The sequence below is a fragment of the Bombina bombina genome, chromosome 7 (genome assembly GCF_027579735.1).
Source record: "Bombina bombina isolate aBomBom1 chromosome 7, aBomBom1.pri, whole genome shotgun sequence".
NCBI lineage: Eukaryota > Metazoa > Chordata > Amphibia > Anura > Bombinatoridae > Bombina > Bombina bombina.
The window spans coordinates 300,538,579-300,558,963 of NC_069505.1; the positions used below are offsets into that span (position 1 = coordinate 300,538,579).

The 20,385-nt window shown below is 39.8% G+C and overlaps 1 protein-coding gene across 2 annotated transcripts in view; it reads left to right on the top strand.

Moving 5' to 3' along the window:
• SHQ1 (SHQ1, H/ACA ribonucleoprotein assembly factor) overlaps positions 1-20,385 on the top strand; it is a 296,452-nt gene that overhangs the window by 180,747 nt on the left and 95,320 nt on the right. For both annotated transcript variants that reach the window (XM_053720888.1, XM_053720887.1), the window contains exon 11: positions 6,267-6,387. In XM_053720888.1, the coding sequence (XP_053576863.1) occupies positions 6,267-6,387 (121 nt within the window). The remainder of the gene's footprint in view (positions 1-6,266; positions 6,388-20,385) is intronic.

The window sequence follows — 20,385 nt, forward strand, 5'->3', positions numbered from 1 at the left end:
CACTATTAGAGAGTTGAATTTCTTTCTGTAAAGATTTTTTTTTAAGAACACACATATAAGCCTTAATACCCCCACGTAACACAGCCTTTCCGGTCTCCCAGAGTATTTCTGGCTTGTCCTTATAGGAATGGTTATATCTCTCAAATTCTCTCCATTTGTTAGCTAACCAGTTTTGAAAATGTAGGTTACTATGTAGATAGTTGGGGAAAAAGAAATTATTATTCGGTCTAGGAGTAAGAGATTTAGAGTTAAATTCTAAAGCTATAATCGCGTGGTCAGAAAGTACTATATCTTTAATGTCGGCCTTTACCTCCTTGCCACTTAAGTTTTCAGAAATTAGAAACATGTCTATGCGCGACAAAGCTTGATGTCCTTTAGATAGACATGTAAATGCTTTGACATCTGGATTCAGACTTCTCCAGATGTCATATACACCTACTTTATGGCAGAATTTTTGTAATGTTCGAGTTTTCTTAACTCGCTTAGTACTTTTAGTTCTACTTAATCTGTCTAAATTAGGGTATGCTGTTAAGTTAAAATCCCCTCCAATCACAACATTACGTCCTCTGTGTATGACTAATTCTAGTGCTAGTTCCTCCCAAAACCTAGCGTCAGGTTGGTTAGGGCCATAAATATTACAGAGAATAAAAGAGATCTTCTCTATTTCAATGTCAAGGATTTGATAACGGGCCTCTGGATCAATTTGGCTCTTATTTATTTTATATTTTAAATTTTTATTGATCAATATTGCCACTCCTTTCTTCCTGACCTGTGACGGGGCAGCTACCACCTCCCCCACCCATCTGGATTTGAGTTTATCAATTTCATGCCCTTTTAGGTGAATTTCTTGAAGCATAACAATATCGGGCTTATGGGATCCCAGTAATTTTAATACGGCTTTCCGTTTGATAGGGGAAGTAATTCCACCTACGTTCCAGGAAAGAATTTTAATCGACCCTATGCCCGATCCAAATTTACTAAGGTGCTAAAAAACATTTTAAAACATACCATGAATTTATAAAATACCAAGAGACCGCAAGCCTGTAGAATATATTAGAACGAGAGAGCAGAGGGGTGAAGAGTATGTAGAGGCATGAAAAAAAAAAAAAAGAGAAAGGAAGCCCCCCCCGTTTACATATCGATAATAAAAATACATCTTTACACACATACTCTTGAAAAGACCTTCTTTTCAACAATAATTTTACAGTAAAAAAATTACTCATGATCAAAACATAAAATGACTTCAAGCAGTCAGACCAATCCTTAACATTCAAGGGATACCATTATCTAAACAGAACTTCTGAGCTTCTGCAGTATTATTTAATATACTTGTTTGTCCCTCAATAATCATGATTAATCTTGCCGGGTAGACAAGCCTAACAGAAGGGAGACATTTCTTTCCTCCTATTCGTAGTTTCGGAGGAAAAATCTTGGAAGATTAATACTTTTTGTTGATCTAATATTAATGGGTTAGCTTTTCTGTAGTATTTAAGAATATTAATCTTGTCCTGGAAGTTTAGCATTTTAACCAGTATGGGTCTGGGTCTAGTAATACCCTCAGAATTTTGGCGTACTGGACCCACTCTGTGAGCTCTTTCGATAATCATAGGCATCGGGGAGGCTGGCATTTTTAATAATTGGGGGAGTTTAACTGAAACAAAGGCAGCTAAATCTTGGTATTCTGTGGATTCGGGAAGACCAATAATTCTTAAATTATTCCGACGCGAGCGGTCCTCTAGGTCCTCTAATTTAGCTTGTAACAAAGCTATTTGAGACCCAGATTCTTTGTTGGACTGCTCGCATTTATGTAATCTATCTTCAGAGTCTGAGATTCGGGTCTCAATTTCCTCCAGTCGGGCTGTAAATTGCCTCACTTCCAGGACAATATTATTTATATCTTGTTTAATTTCTTGTTTAACAGCATCCAATTGCGGGGAGATCATCCTTGAAATCTGCTCGACTAATTCAGAAAAATCAGAATTTGAGCCTATACCATTATATTGTTCTTGTGCAACTACTAAGGAGCTCTCGGATAATTTAGCAGACTTCTTGTCTTTATGTTTGGGTGGCATGGCCGGTGAGTATGTTGTGTAACAAATCTATCCATGTATGTTGGAATTATTGCTCAAGCTAAGAAAGGAGGAAAAAAAAATAAGAAAAGGGAAAAGAAAGAGAAAAAAGAAGAAAAAAAAAAAAAAAAAAAAAAAAAGGAATGAAAATGTGTGGAGTGACTCCGACTGTCACTTACTATCCCTCAATGTGACAGAATACAATGCAGTGAGTGAGGACTTGTTGATGTGCAGCAATTAAAGTGAGAATGTGATGCGTGCAAAAATAAATAAATAATTCAGTGACTAAATAGATAATAGAAAAAAGAGGGGGGGAGGATTTACTCTGCGGTAAAAAAAGTGGAAATGTGATTCCAACTGTCACTTACTTTCCCTAAGCGTGACAGGAGACAGTGCCGTGAGTGAGGACTTGTGTTGAAGTGCAATAGTTAAGGTAAAAGTGTGAAACGTGGGGGAGGGAAAAAAAAAAAAAAAAAAAAGGGGGGAAGAAAAGAAAGAATATACAGAAAAAGGGAGAGAAAAAAAAAAAAAAAGGGGAGGGTCTTCCTTTAGAGAATCGCCTCCGTGTTCTCTAACCCAAAAGCGTACTGTTTAAGTGTTCTTATATTTATAGCTCCTGTGGCAATGTTATCAGCACTTACTGCTACTAATCAGCTTGCCTAAAATTCACTTTATCTCAAAATTAACTATCTTAACGCAGATTGCTATCAGCACAAAGAAAACTATTTAAAATGGATCTGTGGACTCTCTTAAATATCAGGTGGTCTTGCTCGTCCTGTCTCCAGAACACTCTTATAGTCTCCTATAAATAGACCATTTCACCCAAAAAAACAAAATGATGTAGCTTTTTGAAAACTACCAGGCACATTATTCAATGGTCATGCAAAAAGAAAAAAAAAAAAAAAAGAAAAACAATTTTAGATGTGATCCACTTAATGTCCAAACACAGAGTCATACAGGAATAGATAATTCTGTGGACATCCAGCCTTCCTGTGATAGACTTCCTTTACTTCACTTTGGCCCTATTAGGGCAAATGCAAAACTTAATGTCAGTGTGTGTACCCGCAGTAAGGGACAGTACTAGTATCAATGTTATAGTCCTGTTCTGTAACAATGCTGTGAGACACCCGTGCTGAACTTTCCTCTTTAAATTCTATTTAGGATGGAGTTTAGACTGGGGAGTACCATTAAAAGTTGGTGTGGAGCTTAGGCCAGAATGTGTAGTGATAGTCCTTAAGTAGAGATTGATGCCAAGGTTGTGTTCCTACCCTGTGTCAGGGTCCTGGGAACTGCAGCTAGGATATCAGATTGTTAGATCTTTTTCCCTTGGAGGATTTTCAGTTGGGGACCTATGTTCATTATTAACAGCGACCCGACTTATTGCAAAACTTCTTGCCCCAGGGTGAGAGCAGGTCCCTTTAGAGGTGGCGGTGTCAGGGCCAGTGTTCCTACCCTGTATCAGGGTCCTGGGAACTGCTGTTCAATTTCTAGCACCAATTTTCTTCACAGCATTTAAATGTAAGATGAAAGTCCTAAGAGAGTGGCACCACTGCCGGTCCACTGCTAACTTATTGTGCGATATAAATGATGGTGATGTTTTGGGGGCAGATAGTAAGAGCACTTTTCCCAGCTTTAAGTCTCTCTAATACAGGCCACTACTCACACCGCACTGTCAGGACTTTATGTAATCTGCACACACCGCTATTCTTTTTTACGATGTTAGATAAAAGTCTTAGTGGGATATAGCCAGGAGAGATATAACCCAAATAATGAGCATAAATAAAAAGAGGTGCCCATACATTGTAAATCTTTAGTACTCACGACCAGTCTTCCAACCGGGTTCCCAATGTAGCGATTCTTAAATCCTCTTGATAAATGCCTGTTTCTGGATAACAGCCCTGAGAGAATTATATACCGATCTCTGCTGCACGTCCCGGCCGTTTCAACAAGCAGTTCCGCTCACTGAGGTCCCCTCACATGTTGCTCTGTATGAAAAAAGAAGGTGAACGCCGCGCCAGGGCGGCGGTGCTTCCACAACGAAGCCGATTCTGTCTTGTGACTTCGGTCACGCTAGTAGCCTTAGGCCAAATCTCCGGCCTGCAGGAAAAAATTGCAGCACAAGGAGGAATAGCGTTGGGGCGATGTAGCAGGCCCTGTGTTTTCGGCGCGCGAAGCAGCAACCAACCACTCCACTCCGCCTCCGAACCGGAAGTCACTTGCCGTGTGCTGTAAGGGTCAGATTTCTATCCGTTCTTTTTCATAAGACGTTGGCTCATTTGCCAGACGTTCAGAAGTTTATTCAGGCTCTGGCCAGAATAAGACCTTTTTTCAAACCTGTTGCTCCTCCATGGAGCCTCAATTTAGTTCTTAAAGTTCTTCAGAGGGCTGCATGCTGCTGATTTTTGAGCCTCTGCATGCTGTTGATATTAAGTTACTCACTTGGAAAGTGGTTTTCCTGTTGGCTATTTCCTCTTCTAACAGAGTGTCAGTTATCGGCCTTGATGTGTAATCCTCTGTAGTGATCCATCAGGATAAGGCTGTGTTGATGTCGAAATAGGTTTCCTTCCCAAGTTTGTCCATACTCACAACATCAACCAGGAGATTGTGGTTCCTTTATTTTGTCCTAATCAGTCATCCTCCTAGGAGAGATTGTTCCATAATTTGGATGTGGTCAGAGCGTTGAAGTTCTACCTTCACGCTACTAAGGTGTTCCGTCGGTCATCTTCCTTATTCATCATGCATACTGGTAAGCGCAAAGGGCAGAAGGCCTCAGCCTTCTGGTTGCTAAGTCTGATTTGCATGGCTTACACAGAGACGGGTCAGGAACCCCCTTCATGAATTACAGCACATTCTACTCGTGCGGTTTCTACTTCTTGGGCCTTCAAGAATGAAGCCTTAGTTGAACAGATTTGCACGGCTGCAACTTGATCATCATTGGACACTTTCACAAAATTTTATAGATTTGATGTGTTTGTCTCAGCAGAGGTATCTTTTGGGAGAAGGGTTCTACAAGCGGTGGTGCCTAGTGATAAGGACTGCCTTCCCTACTTTTCCCTCCCGAACATTCGTTAACTTTACAGCTTGGGTATTGGTTTCCCATAGGTTATGAATGTTCTTGTGGACTCTCACTGCCAATAGAAGAAAATAAAATGTATACTTACCTGGTAAATTAATTTCCTTCTTGGCAGTGGTAGTCCACGACCCCACCCCAAATGCAAAAATATGTAGTGGCGGCAGTCAATTTCACCTCTGTACCCCTTGTATCTCTCTTCACTTTTCCTTATCCTCGACTTGAACTACTGAGAGGGTAGGGGAAGTGGGAGAGATATTTATAGTTTTGTTTGGGGTGTCTTTGCCTCCTCCTGGTGGCCAGGTTGAATAATTCCCATAGGTTATGAATGTTCTCGTGGACTCACTTCCAAAAATGAAAATAATTTATCAGGTAAAAATAAATTTAATTTTTTTAAAGTAAGAAAAAAACTACAAACTTGCTACTGGCAGACTGTTTTCCAGTACCTAAGATGATGGTGACCAGTTACAGGGGGGAGGGAAAGGAGCTCTTTAGGAAGGACCAGGTAAGGATCAGTGGTAGGAGGTGTCATGTTGAAGGGTAATCTCTACACTACAGCTAAAATTAACTTTACAATCTATCTGATTAACCCCTTCACTGCCAGGAATATTAGAAGTGTGGTACGCAGCTGCAATTCGCAGCCTTCTACCAATTGCAAAGTCATGCATGTCTGCTATTTCTAAGCAAAGGGGATTCCAGAGAAGCTTTAACCCACATTTGTGTTATGACCGCATAAGCGGTATGTAAATAATTTCAGTGAGAAAAGCAATGTTTGTGGAAAAGTTATCTTTTTTTTTTTTTTTTAATATAATTTGATTGCATTTGATGGGGAAACGGTGGCATGAAATATATCAAAATGTGCCTTGTGTTGTCTACTAAAAAAGAAAATATATAGTTGTAATTGATAAAAAAAAAAAAGGGCTCTATTTCTGTTTAAATGGAGTGATATCAAAAATGTAAAAAATTCTCTGGTATTTTGGGCTAAATCGTGAAATTTTGGGTTTCTTTTCCCTTTAAGAGCCACTTGACCTGCATTACGTGGTTCCTGACATGTTTTTTTTATGTTTATTTCCCTTTTGTTGACCAGATCTATAAAATGACAGAATGTATTTGTGTTTCTCATCTAGGTAAAGCTGCTGTGCTAAAGTGCTTGCTGGATATCCACTCTATATTTCAAGAGAACGATCCGGCTTACATCCTTAATGAGCTGTACATCACTGACTATTGCGTCTGGATTCAGAGAGTCAAGTAAGTTATTAAACTGACTTTATTTACATTAGTGAAAAAGGCTGCATTATGAATGGGGACAGTGTGACTGCTGAAACTAGATGACCTGTTTAACAGTCTTTAACAGTGTTTAACAGTCTTTTAGTTTAACGGAAACCAAGCAACAATATATCAGGTGCAACATAATACCATAGTATTTTGTATCTGTGTATCTATTTAAACATTATACCTGTGCAGGAGATATCCACATCTTCATGTGTGAGTCTTCTTAGTCTTCAGGATTATACCTGTTAGATATTTAACCCCTAGGTTGCCAGTAACACTCGTAGAACTATAATTTAACTGCCTAGATGCCAGCGACATGAACAGAATAATGTTCAAACTTCACAACAGTGATTTAACCCCTTACATGCAAGTAATATGGGCACATACTGTGGTTTAGTCCTGTTAACACGCTTAGGGATTTATCCTTTTGATATCTAATAATACTATTACAGTAGTGATTTTAAATATGTGATGCTTCCTTTCCTTGCCACTGGGCTAGTCAACCATTGTTTTATCGTATATCTGTCGAAATGCGCAATGGTCATTGATGTTGTTAAAGGCCTGAGTTTTGCCGCTGCGTGTGAAAGTGCAGCTGCTAGGAATAAGTAACAGCTTTGTTGGTTACTTGTGTTTACCAGATGTCAGGGGCTATATATTAGACACCAGTTATTTGTTGAACTTGGCTTAAAGGGACATTAAACATGCATAGTAAAAATATGCAGTGTACTTTTATTATTAATACTCAATTCTCCTGTAATTTAACAATAAAGTGGAAATTTTAGGTTTTCCAATTCTGAGAATTGGTAGTGCACACAGCAGACATCAAAAGCCTAACCCTGCTATATATTTCTCCCTAACTGGCCTCAGCAGAGATAAGCAAATGCAAAACAATGAAAGTGTCTAGCCTCGTCTGTTCCAGTGACAAGTCTAGATTGTCTCCTCCGAATAAGGCAAGTGGTGAGAAGAATTTTACCATTAAAAATGTTTTACAGCAAGGAAGCTGTTAATCTATTCCGAAACTGTTAACACTTGGTTGATATGTTAATTAATTGCAAGACAGCAGAAACATTTACAGTACAGTAAGAATAAAAGTCACCCTCTCATGGCAGCATATAGTATATAGAGGAGTAACTAGTTGTGGTATGATAGAGGAAGATGAGATAAATATTTTTGTGTAATTATAGTATGCCATGACCACACTGTAAACAATATTTGTTAACTTGAATGCTGGAGGGTTTCCACGACATGATTCTAACGTTATTGGCTGTAAGAATGAAGCAGTTGTGGCATTTTGAGGTAGAATTAGGGTTTTAAAACCAGAGCATACAATTAAGAAAAAATACTCCAATTTACTTCTATTATCAAATTTGCTTAGTATTCTTTGTTGAAGAGCTATCTAGGAAGGTGTCTGCTGCACTATATGGCAGGAAATAGTGTTGCCATCTAGTGCGCTTGCATTTTACATATGATGCACAGGGAAGGAAAATTGAGCTATCTTTGAAATTTGTCAGAAATAAAATCTACTCCTTATTTGAAATTCAAACTAAGTGCTTTTGCCTTGTCTTTTTATTATGCATTTGTTGATAATGCTATTATACTGTGTTTAATGGCCCTTTAATGCCATAGTTCCATGTAATATTTTGGCACTTAAAGGGACATGAACCCCAATTTTTTTTCTTTCATGATTCAGATAGAGAATACAATTTTAAACAACTTTCAAATTTACTTCTGTTATTTAATTTGCTTCCTTCTCTTGTTATTCTTTGCTGACAGGTTTATCTAGGGAAGCTCAGGAGCAGCAAAGAACCTAGGTTCTAGCTGCTGATTGGTGGCTGCATATATATACCGATTGTCATTGGCTCACCTATGTGTTCTGTTAGAAACCAGTAGTGCATTGCTGCTCCTTCAACAAATGATACCAAGAGAATGAAACAAATTAGATAATAGAAGTAAATTACAAAGTTGTTTAAAATTGTATTCTCTATCTGAATCATGAAATAAAAATGTTGAGTTTCATGACCCTTTAATAAATAATGATGATAATCATAATATTGATGAAGATGATTATTATGATTCAGATAGATACAATTTTAAATAACTTTGCAATTTATTTCTATTATCTAATTCAAGGTTCTACAAATCTGTTTAAAATTTAGGAGCCAGTAAGAAATATAGAAAGCAGACGTTTAGGAGCCAGACGGGTATTTTTATATAGATATATAGAAGATAACCCAAGAGGGAAATGGCTGCACCTCACTGACGAGGCCCACACTAGGCCGAAACAAATGTCTGGGGTTTTGCCGTTTCTCTTTTCCGAGAGGGTTTGCCTGGTAGTTCGGAACTGGACCGCACTGTTTAGTCAGGATCAGACTGATATACTACAGGAAAGTTCTTCTCTGTGAAAGGCACGCGTTGAGCAAAAACAGGCTGCTTCCTGGTTGGTAACAAGCCATATAACAAGCTATTATACCATTCCTTGTTCTCAGGTTGAGTGCTTCTCTCTTTTTATTTATTAGAGCAGGGAAGGCTTAATGATGGGACCAACTGGGTCCAACGGATCCAGGCGGCACTTGACAGGGGGCGGCACTTCAGTCAGTGACCATCAAACCGCATCTCCTATCTGTCGCATCTCTGACTGTCCTCTGCTCTGGTCATGAGGTGCGGCATTGAACAGGAAGACTGCCGCTCCTAACCATTGTTCTGTGACTACTTATGTCTGTCACTGGAGGACTGTGGTTGGGATTGACAGAGGGTCAGGTCCAGAGAGCGGCAATGAAAGCAGACCGCCGCTACTTACCTGTCTCTGTGCATTGAAGGAAGACTGCCGCTTCTGTCTGCCGCACCTGTGACTGTCCTCTGCTCTAGGGGATCCGATTGGATTTAAAGCTGGTCAGTTCCATCAGACCTCCCAACCCCCAACAGTGTGATGTCACATGGGACTAGCCTGACAAGCAGATGATTTTATGCAGCACCATGTATCAGATACCGATCATTAGGGAATATTAACTGTCGGGTCATCACACTGAAATGTTTACTAAACATAAGACACGTAATAGGTGAATATCCAATCATATGCGCTCTAGCGCACACGCCCCCTGTAACAGAGTAACTAACGTCGCTCACTGCGCACTCTGCTTCCGTTCAGTTTGTTCACGAAGATACAGCGTTCTGAATCGCCATAACAGTGAGAAGGTGACAGAATTAAACAAGTTTCTTCTATGTAGGTAAGACGAGTCCACGGATTCATCCTTGTGGGATATTATCCTTCCCTACAGGAAGTGGCAAAGAGCACCACAGCAGAGCTGTCTATATAGCTCCCCCCTTAGCTCCACCCCCCAGTCATTCTCTTTGCCTACTCAAAGTACTAGGAAGGGTAAAGTGAAAGAGGTGATAAAATATTAGTTTTTAATTTCTTCAATCAAGAGTTTGTTATTTTTAAATTTTACCGGTTTGTACTATTTACTCTCAGGCAGCAGATGGATGAAGACTGCTGCCTGGAGGATGTTGATCTTAGCATTGGTAACTAAGGTCCATTTGCTGTTCCCACAGAGGCTGAGGAGTACAGGAAACTTCAGTGTGAGGAACGGTTTTCATGCTATGCAGCAATGAGGTATGTTCAGTCATATTTCTTTCATGTAATTAGCAAGAGTCCATGAGCTAGTGACGTATGGGATATACATTCCTACCAGGAGGGGCAAAGTTTCCCAAACCTCAAAATGCCTATAAATACACCCCTCACCACACCCACAAATCAGTTTTACAAACTTTGCCTCCTATGGAGGTGGTGAAGTAAGTTTGTGCTAGATTCTACGTTGATATGCGCTCCGCAGCAGGTTGGAGCCCGGTTTTCCTCTCAGCGTGCAGTGAGTGTCAGAGGGATGTGAGGAGAGTATTGCCTATTTGAATGCAGTGATCTCCTTCTACGGGGTCTATTTCATAGGTTCTCTGTTATCGGTCGTAGAGATTCATCTCTTACCTCCCTTTTCAGATCGACGATATACTCTTATATATACCATTTCCTCTACTGATTCTCGTTTCAGTACTGGTTTGGCTTTCTACTACATGTAGATGAGTGTCCTGGGGTAAGTAAGTCTTATTTTCTGTGACACTCTAAGCTATGGTTGGGCACTTTTATATAAAGTTCTAAATATATGTATTCAAACATTTATTTGCCTTGACTCAGGATATTCAACATTCCTTATTTCAGACAGTCAGTTTCATATTTGGGATAATGCATATGAATAAATCATTTTTTCTTACCTTAAAAATTTGACTTTTCCCTGTGGGCTGTTAGGCTCGCGGGGGCTGAAAATGCTTCATTTTATTGCGTCATTCTTGGCGCTGACTTTTTTGGCGCAAAATTTTTTTTCTGTTTCCGGCGTCATACGTGTCGCCGGAAGTTGCGTAATTTTTGACGTTTTTTTGCGCCAAAAGTGTTGGCGTTCCGAATGTGGCGTCATTTTGGTGCCAAAAGCATTTAGGCGCCAAATAATGTGGGCGTCTTTTTTGGCGCTTAAAAAATATGGGCGTCACTATTGTCTCCACATTATTTAAGTCTCATTATTTTGTGCTTCTGGTTGCTAGAAGCTTGTTCTATGGCATTTTTTTCCCATTCCTGAAACTGTCATTTAAGGAATTTGATCAATTTTGCTTTATATGTTGTTTTTTCTATTACATATTGCAAGATGTTCCACGTTGAAGCTGAGTCAGAAGATACTTCTGGAATATCCCTGCCTGGTGCTGGAGCTACCAAAGCTAAGTGTATCTGCTGTAAACTTTTGGTATCTGTTCCTCCAGCTGTTGTTTGTACTGTTTGTCATGACAAACTTGCTAATGCAGATAATATTTCCTTTAGTACTGTTACATTACCTGTTGCTGTTCCGTCAACATCTAATACTCAGAGTGCTCCTGATAACATAAGAGATTTTGTTTCTAAATCCATTAAGAAGGCTATGTCTGTTATTCCTCCTTCTAGTAAACGTAAAAAGTCTTTTAAAACTTCTAATTTTTCAGATGAATTTTTAAATGAACATCATCATTCTGATAATGGTTCTTCTGGTTCAGAGGATTCTGTCTCAGAGGTTGATGCTGATAAATCTTCATATTTATTTAAAATGGAATTTATTCGTTCTTTACTTAAAGAAGTCCTAATTGCATTAGAAATTGAGGATTCTAGTTCTCTTGATACTAAATCTAAACGTTTAGATAAGGTTTTTAAATCTCCTGTAGTTATTCCAAAAGTTTTTCCTGTCCCTGGTGCTATTTCTGAAGTAATTTCCAGGGAATGGAATAATTTGGGTAATTCTTTTACTCCTTCTAAACGTTTTAAGCAATTATATCCTGTGCCATCTGACAGATTAGAATTTTGGGACAAAACCCCTAAGGTTGATGGGGCTGTCTCTACTCTTGCTAAGCGTTCTACTATTCCTACGACAGGTGGTACTTCCTTTAAGGATCCTTTAGATAGGAAAATTGAATCCTTTCTAAGAAAAGCTTACTTGTGTTCAGGTAATCTTCTTAGACCTGCTATATCTTTAGCGGATGTTGCTGCAGCTTCAACCTTTTGGTTAAAAGCTTTAGCGCAACAAGTAACAGATCATAATTCTCATAGCATTATTATTCTTCTACAACATGCTAATAATTTTATTTGTGATGCCATCTTTGATATCATTAGAGTTGATGTCAGGTATATGTCTCTAGCTATTTTAGCTAGAAGAGCTTTATGGCTTAAAACTTGGAATGCTGATATGTCTTCTAAGTCTACTCTGCTTTCCCTTTCTTTCCAGGGTAATAAATTATTTGGTTCTCAGTTGGATTCTATTATCTCAACTGTTACTGAAGGGAAAGGAACTTTTTTACCACAGGATAAAAAATCTAAAGGTAAATTTAGGTCTAATAATCGTTTTCGTTCCTTTCGTCACAACAAGGAACAAAAGCCTGATCCTTCATCCTCAGGAGCGGTATCAGTTTGGAAACCATCTCCAGTCTGGAATAAATCCAAGCCTTTTAGAAAACCAAAGCCAGCTCCCAAGTCCACATGTAGGTGCGGCCCTCATTCCAGCTCAGCTGGTAGGGGGCAGATTACGTTTTTTCAAAGAAATTTGGTTCAATTCCTTTCACAATCTCTGGATTCAGAACATTGTTTCAGAAGGGTACAGAATTGGCTTCAAGATAAGGCCTCCTGCAAAGAGATTTTTTCTTTCCCGTGTCCCAGTAAACCTAGCGAAGGCTCAAGCATTTCTGAAATGTGTTTCAGATCTAGAGTTGGCTTGAGTAATTATGCCAGTTCCAGTTCTGGAACAGGGGCTGGGGTTTTATTCAAATCTCTTCATTGTACCAAAGAAGGAGAATTCCTTCAGACCAGTTCTGGATCTAAAAATATTGAATCGTTATGTAAGGATACCAACATTCAAAATGGTAACTGTAAGGACTATCCTGCCTTTTGTTCAGCAAGAGCATTATATGTCCACAATAGATTTACAGGATGCATATCTGCATATTCCGATTCATCCAGATCACTATCAGTTTCTGAGATTCTCTTTCCTAGACAGGCATTACCAGTTTGTGGCTCTACCGTTTGGCCTAGCTACAGCTCCAAGAATTTTTACAAAGGTTCTCGGTGCCCTTCTGTCTGTAATCAGAGAACAGGGTATTGTGGTATTTCCTTATTTGGACGATATCTTGGTACTTGCTCAGTCTTCACATTTAGCAGAATCTCATACGAATCGACTTGTGTTGTTTCTTCAAGATCATGGTTGGAGGATCAATTTACCAAAAAGTTAATTGATTCCTCAGACAAGGGTAACCTTTTTAGGTTTCCAGATAGATTCAGTGTCCATGACTCTGTCTTTGACAGACAAGAGACGTCTAAAGTTGATATCAGCTTGTCAAAACCTTCAGTCACAATCATTCCCTTCGGTAGCTTTATGCATGGAAATTCTAGGTCTTATGACTGCAGCATCGGACGCGATCCCCTTTGCTCGTTTTCGCATGCGACCTCTTCAGCTCTGTATGCTGAACCAGTGGTGCAGGGATTACACAAAGATATCTCAATTAATATCTTTAACACTGATTGTACGACACTCTCTGATGTGGTGGACAGATCACCATCGTTTAGTTCAGGGGGCTTCTTTTGTTCTTCCGACCTGAACTGTAATTTCAACAGATGCAAGTCTGACAGGTTGGGGAGCTGTTTGGGGGTCTCTGACAGCACAAGGGGTTTGGGAATCTCAGGAGGTGAGATTACCGATCAATATTTTGGAACTCCATGCAATTTTCAGAGCTCTTCAGTCTTGGCCTCTTCTAAAGAGAGAATCGTTCATTTGTTTTCAGACAGACAATGTCACAACTGTGGCATACATCAATCATCAAGGAGGGACTCACAGTCCTCTGGCTATGAAAGAAGTATCTCGAATTCTGGTATGGGCGGAATCCAGCTCCTGTCTAGTTTCTGCGGTTCATATTCCAGGTATAGACAATTGGGAAGCGGATTATCTCAGCCGCCAAACATTACATCCGGGCGAATGGTCTCTTCACCCAGAGGTATTTCTTCAGATTGTTCAAATGTGGGGTCTTCCAGAAATAGATCTGATGGCTTCTCATCTAAACAAGAAACTTCCCAGGTATCTGTCCAGATCCAGGGATCTTCAAGCGGAAGCAGTGGATGCGTTGTCACTTCCTTGGAAGTATCATCCTGCCTATATCTTTCCGCCTCTAGTTCTTCTTCCAAGAGTAATCTCCAAGATTCTGAAGGAATGCTCGTTTGTTCTGCTGGTGGCTCCAGCATGGCCTCACAGGTTTTGGTATGCGGATCTTGTCCGGATGGCCTCTTGCCAACCGTGGACTCTTCCGTTAAGACCAGACCTTCTGTCACAAGGTCCTTTTTTCCATCAGGATCTCAAATCCTTAAATTTAAAGGTATGGAGATTGAACGCTTGATTCTTAGTCAAAGAGGTTTCTCTGACTCTGTGATTAATACTATGTTACAGGCTCGTAAATCCGTATCTAGGGAGATATATTATAGAGTCTGGAAGACTTATATTTCTTGGTGTCTTTCTCATCATTTTTCCTGGCATTCTTTTAGAATTCCGAGAATTTTACAGTTTCTTCAGGATGGTTTGGATTAGGGCTGCAACTAACGATTATTTTCATAATCGATTAATCGGCCGATTATTTTTTCGATTAATCGACTAATCGGATAAAAAGAGAATCAATAATAGTTTTCTATGTTTTAAATAAAATCCACATAATGAGTGTTACAAATATAAACTTCAGACTAAAACTTTACATTAACACAACTGTTTCTTCAATTTTTAAGCAGCAGAGCACAGTTTTATAATTAAACAAAACCACAAACTTATTGAAAAGAGGTAGAACTAGAAAGAGTTAGACTATCACTGTTAATAACATTCTGTTATTCACTCTTTCAGAAACTTTGCATTGAAATGCAAAAATCTCAACATGTCCACATGCTCCTGGCTAAGGCTGGTTCTCTGTTTGCAGCTATATTTCCTGCAGCAGAGAAAAGGCTGTTGAGGTGTATAAGTAGGGTTTTGCCAATTTCACCAAAGTGGGATATTTATCTTTGTTAGCTCTTCACCAATGCTAAGTGTTTTCTACCTTGGCAAGGGGCCTCTCAATAAAGTAACCCTTGACTTCATTCTAACATAAAAATATCTTGAATATCTATATGCAATGGTAAATAACCAGCTATAAGGTTAGGGAAAATATCTAGTCCGCTCTAAAAATAACGAATATATACTTAGAAAGGTTGAATCTGGTACATATGATCACAATTTATTAAAAATATAAAAAAACAAAATCAGAAGCGCTAAGGACTGTATATCAATAACAGGACAAAGCCTTACACATTTATTTTTACAGTACATATAATCAGCAATAACAAGCAATATGCTAATAATTGTGCAAACAGATAATAGTGCACATCAATTTAAATAACTCCCATCAGTCTAGGGGCTAGGTATAAATAACAAGCTCAGCACTATATTATGCAAAGCATAGTTTCAAATCACCAGATTTAATATAAACAATCCAAATGATGACTATTATATCTGGGTCGCACATAAGCCAGGGGTAGTTGTAAACGTATACTGTCCTGAAAAAGTGAAAAGTAGACGTCTGTAGATGTCCTTTAGGCTAAGGACATAACCATAAAACACAATACCATATGCAGGAGTTCATTGGAGTGAAGCAGCTGGTGTTGTGCACAGACCAACTAATTGCAAACCAACTAATCGATTAATCGATTATGAGATTCGTTGGCAACTATTTTCATAATCGATTATTATCAATTATGACGATTAGTTGTTGCAGCTCTAGTTTGGAAAAAGGTTTGTCTGCAAGTTCCTTGAAAGGACAAACCTCTGCTATTTCTGTTCTTTTTCACAGAAAGATTGCTAATCTTCCTGATATTCATTGTTTTGTACAAGCTTTGGTTCGTATAAAACCTGTCATTAAGTCAATTTCTCCTCCTTGGAGTTTGAATTTGGTTCTGGGGGCTCTTCAAGCTCCTCCGTTTGAACCTATGCATTCTTTGGACATTAAATTACTTTCTTGGAAAGTTTTGTTCCTTTTGGCCATCTCTTCTGCCAGAAGAGTTTCTGAATTATCTGCTCTTTCTTGTGAGTCTCCTTTTCTGATTTTTCATCAAGATAAGGCGGTTGTGAATTCTAACAACATTAGTAGAGAAATTGTAGTTCCTTCATTATGTCCTAATCCTAAGAATTCTAAGGAGAAATCATTGCATTCTTTGGATGTAGTTAGAGCTTTGAAATATTATGTTGAAGCTACTTAGAATTTCCGAAAGACTTCTAGTCTATTTGTTATCTTTTCCGGTTCTAGAAAAGGTCAGAAGGCTTCTGCCATTTCTTTGGCATCTTGGTTGAAATCTTTGATTCATCATGCTTATGTCGAGTCGGGTAAAACTCCGCCTCAAAGGATTACAGCTCATTCTACTAGGTCAGTTTCTACTTCCTGGGCGTTTAGGAATGAAGCTTCGGTTGATCAGATTTTCAAAGCAGCAACTTGGTCTTCTTTGCATACTTTTACTAAATTCTACCATTTTTATGTGTTTTCTTCTTCTGAAGCTGTTTTTGGTAGAAAAGTACTTCAGGCAGCTGTTTCAGTTTGAATCTTCTGCTTATAATTTAAACTTTATTTTGGGTGTGGATTATTTTTCAGCGGAATTGGCTGTCTTTATTTTATCCCTCCCTCTCTAGTGACTCTTGCGTGGAAAGATCCACATCTTGGGTAGTCATTATCCCATACGTCACTAGCTCATGGACTCTTGCTAATTACATGAAAGAAAACATAATTTATGTAAGAACTTACCTGATAAATTCATTTCTTTCATATTAGCAAGAGTCCATGAGTCCCACCCTTTTTTGTGGTGGTTATGATTTTTTTGTATAAAGCACAATTATTCCAATTCCTTATTTTTTATGCTTTCACACTTTTTTCTTATCACCCCACTTCTTGGCTATTCGTTAAACTGATTTGTGGGTGTGGTGAGGGGTGTATTTATAGGCATTTTGAGGTTTGGGAAACTTTGCCCCTCCTGGTAGGAATGTATATCCCATACGTCACTAGCTCATGGACTCTTGCTAATATGAAAGAAATGAATTTATCAGGTAAGTTCTTACATAAATTATGTTTTTTTCTGGAGAGACTGTGTATTTCAGAAAGGCTGACATTATACCCAGGAGGGCAAGGGTAAGCAGTAATCCTAGAGCTAGAAGAAGGGCATTACTTAGCTTGCATATGGGGCCAATTACATATATGGTTGACACTGAATGACAAATGTTTGTGAGCAAACTTTTTTTGGATGGGAGTGCTTTAACGTTTTTGTGGGCAATAAACGTTTTGGGAAACTTTATTAGCGCACACATGGCTTAACTTTAGGGTCTTGGAACCCACATGGCTAGTTATAACCGCTCTGGTGTGGTTCTTTAAGGCTGAGGAAACATCGAGTGAGATGGGCGGGGCCTATTTTCGCGCCTCAGATGCGCAGTTAGTTTGTCAGCAAGCTCTAACTTCTGAGGGCCCTGGTGTATGTTTTGGGCCAAATCAAAGCTTTTACCCCACATTTTCGATCCCTGAGGGCAGGTAGGGCAACAGCAGGGCTGTGGCAAGGTGTTGAGGGGTCTTTTTCCGGATCTGGGCCTATTTTCGATCCGGTTTGGACATTAAGGGGTTAATTGTTAAAAAATGTTGTGGTGCAATCTTAACTACCTATAGTGGGTCTACATACAAAATTTTTAAAAATTTGATGCATGTTTAGACTGTTTTGCAGAACGTGTGTGCTTTTTTTCTCTTAAAGGCGCAGTACCGTTTTTTAAGATTGTTATTTTTTTCACTAAATAAAGTGTTTTCATGCTTGTTTGTAGTCATTACTAGCCTGTTCAACATGTCTGACATTGAGGAAAGTCAATGTTCAATATGTTTAGAAGCCATTGTGGAACCCCCTGTGTCCCTCATGCACTGAAAGTTCAATAAATTGTAAAGAACATATTTTAGCTACTAAAAGTATGTCGCAGGATGATTCTCAGTCAGAAGAGAATCAGGTTATGCCATCTAATTCTCCCCAAGTGTCACAACCGTTAACGCCCGCACAAGCGACGCCAAGTACTTCTAGTGCGTCTAATTCTTTCACCCTGCAAGATATGGCCGCAGTTATGAATATTACCCTCACAGAGGTTTTATCTAAGCTGCCTGGGTTGCAGGGGAAGCGCAGTAGGTCTGGTGTGAGAACAAACGCTGAGCCCTCTGACGCTTTATTAGCTATATCTGATGTACCCTCACAATGTTCTGAAGTGAGGGATTTGCTGGCTGAGGGAGAGATTTCTGAAAATATGTTCCCTCAGACAGATTCAGATATGACGGCTTTTAAATTTAAACTAGAACACCTCCGCTACTGCTCAGGGAGGTTTTAGCGACTCTGGATGATTGTGACCCTATTGTAGTTCCAGAGAAATTGTGTAAAATGGATAAATTCCTAGAGGTTCCTGCCTACACTGATGTTTTTACGGTCCCTAAGAGGATTTCGGAAATTGTTACTAAGGAGTGGGATAGACCAGGTATTCCGTTCGCTCCCCCTCCTACTTTTAAGAAAATGTTTCCCATATCAGATGCTGTGCGGGACTCGTGGCAGACGGTCCCTAAGGTGGAGGGAGCTATTTCTACCCTAGCTAAGCGTACAACTATACCTATTGAGAACAGTTGTGCTTTCAAAGATCCTATGGATAAAAAATTAGAGGGTCTCCTGAAGAAAATATTTGTTCATCAAGGTTTTCTTCTCCAACCTATAGCGTGCATTGTTCCTGTAACTACTGCAGCGTCCTTTTGGTTCGAGGCTCTGGAAGAGGCTCTTCAGGTTGAGACTCCATTAGAGGATATTCTGGATAGAAGTAGAGCTCTCAAGCTAGCTAATTCTTTCATTACAGATGCCGCTTTTCAATTGGCTAAATTAGCGGCAAAGAATTCAGGTTTTGCCATTTTAGCGCTCAGAGTGTTATGGCTTAAGTCCTGGTCTGCTGATGTGTAATCAAAAGCTAAGCTGTTAGCCATCCCTTTCAAGGGTAAGACCCTATTCGGGCCTGAACTGAAAGAGATCAGTTCAGACATCACTGGAGGGAAAGGCTATGCCCTTCCTCAGGATAAGACGAACAAGATGAGGACCAAACAAAATAATTTTCGTTCCTTTCGAAACTTCAAAGGTGGTCCATCTTCCTCTTCCCCTGCCGCAAAGCAAGAGGGGAATCTTGCTCAATCCAAGTCAGTCTGGAGACCTAACCAGACTTGGAACAAGGGTAAACAGGCCAAGAAGCCCGCTGCTGCCACCAAGACAGCATGAAGGGGTAGCCCCCAATCCGGGACCGGATCTAGTAGGGGGCAGACTTTCTCTCTTCACTTAGGCTTGGGCAAGAGACGTTCAGGACTCCTGGGCTTTATAAATAGTAACCCAGGGGTATCTTCTAGATTTCAAAGATTCTTCCCCAAGGGGGAGATTCCATCTTTCTCAATTGTCTGTAAACCAGATAAAAAGAGAGGCGTTCTTACGCTGTGTAGAAGATCTATTTACCATGGGAGTGATCTGCCCAGTTCCAAAAACAGAACAGGGGCAAGGGTTCTACTCCAATCTGTTTGTGGTTCCCAAAAAGGAGGGAACTTTCAGACCAATTTTGGATCTCAAGATCCTAAACAAATTCCTCAGAGTCCCATCCTTCAAGATAGAGACCATTCAGACTATTTTGCCAATGATCCAGGAGGGTCAATAAATGACCACGGTGGACTTAAAGGATGCGTATCTACACATTCCTATCCACAAAGATCATCACCAGTTTCTCAGGTTCGCCTTTCTGGACAAGCATTACCAGTTTGTGGCTCTTCCCTTCAGGTTGGCCACGGCTCCCAGTATTTTCACAAAGGTGCTAGGGTCCCTTCTGGCGGACCTAAGGCCGCGGGGCATAGCTGTGGCGCCTTATCTGGACCATATCTTAATCCAGGCGTCAACTTACCAACTAGCCAAGTCTCACATGGACATCGTGTTGGCTTTTCTAGGATCTCACGGGTGGAAGGTGAACGTAAAAAAGAGTTCACTTATCCCTCTCACAAGAGTTCCATTTCTGGGAACTCTGATAGATTCGGTGGACATGAAAAATTTTCTGACGGAGGTCAGGAAATCAAAGATTTTATCCATCTGCCGAGCTCTTCATTCCATTCCTCGGCCGTCAGTGGCTCCATGTATGGAGGTAATCGGCTTAATGGTAGCGGCAATGGATATAGTTCAGTTTGCTCGCTTGCATCTCAGACCACTGCAACTTTGCATGCTCAAACAGTGGAATGGGGATTATGCAGCTTTATCTCCTCATATAAATCTGGACCAAGAGACCAGAGACTCTCTTCTTTGGTGGTTGTCACAGGATCATCTGTCCAAGGGAATGTGTTTCCGCAGGC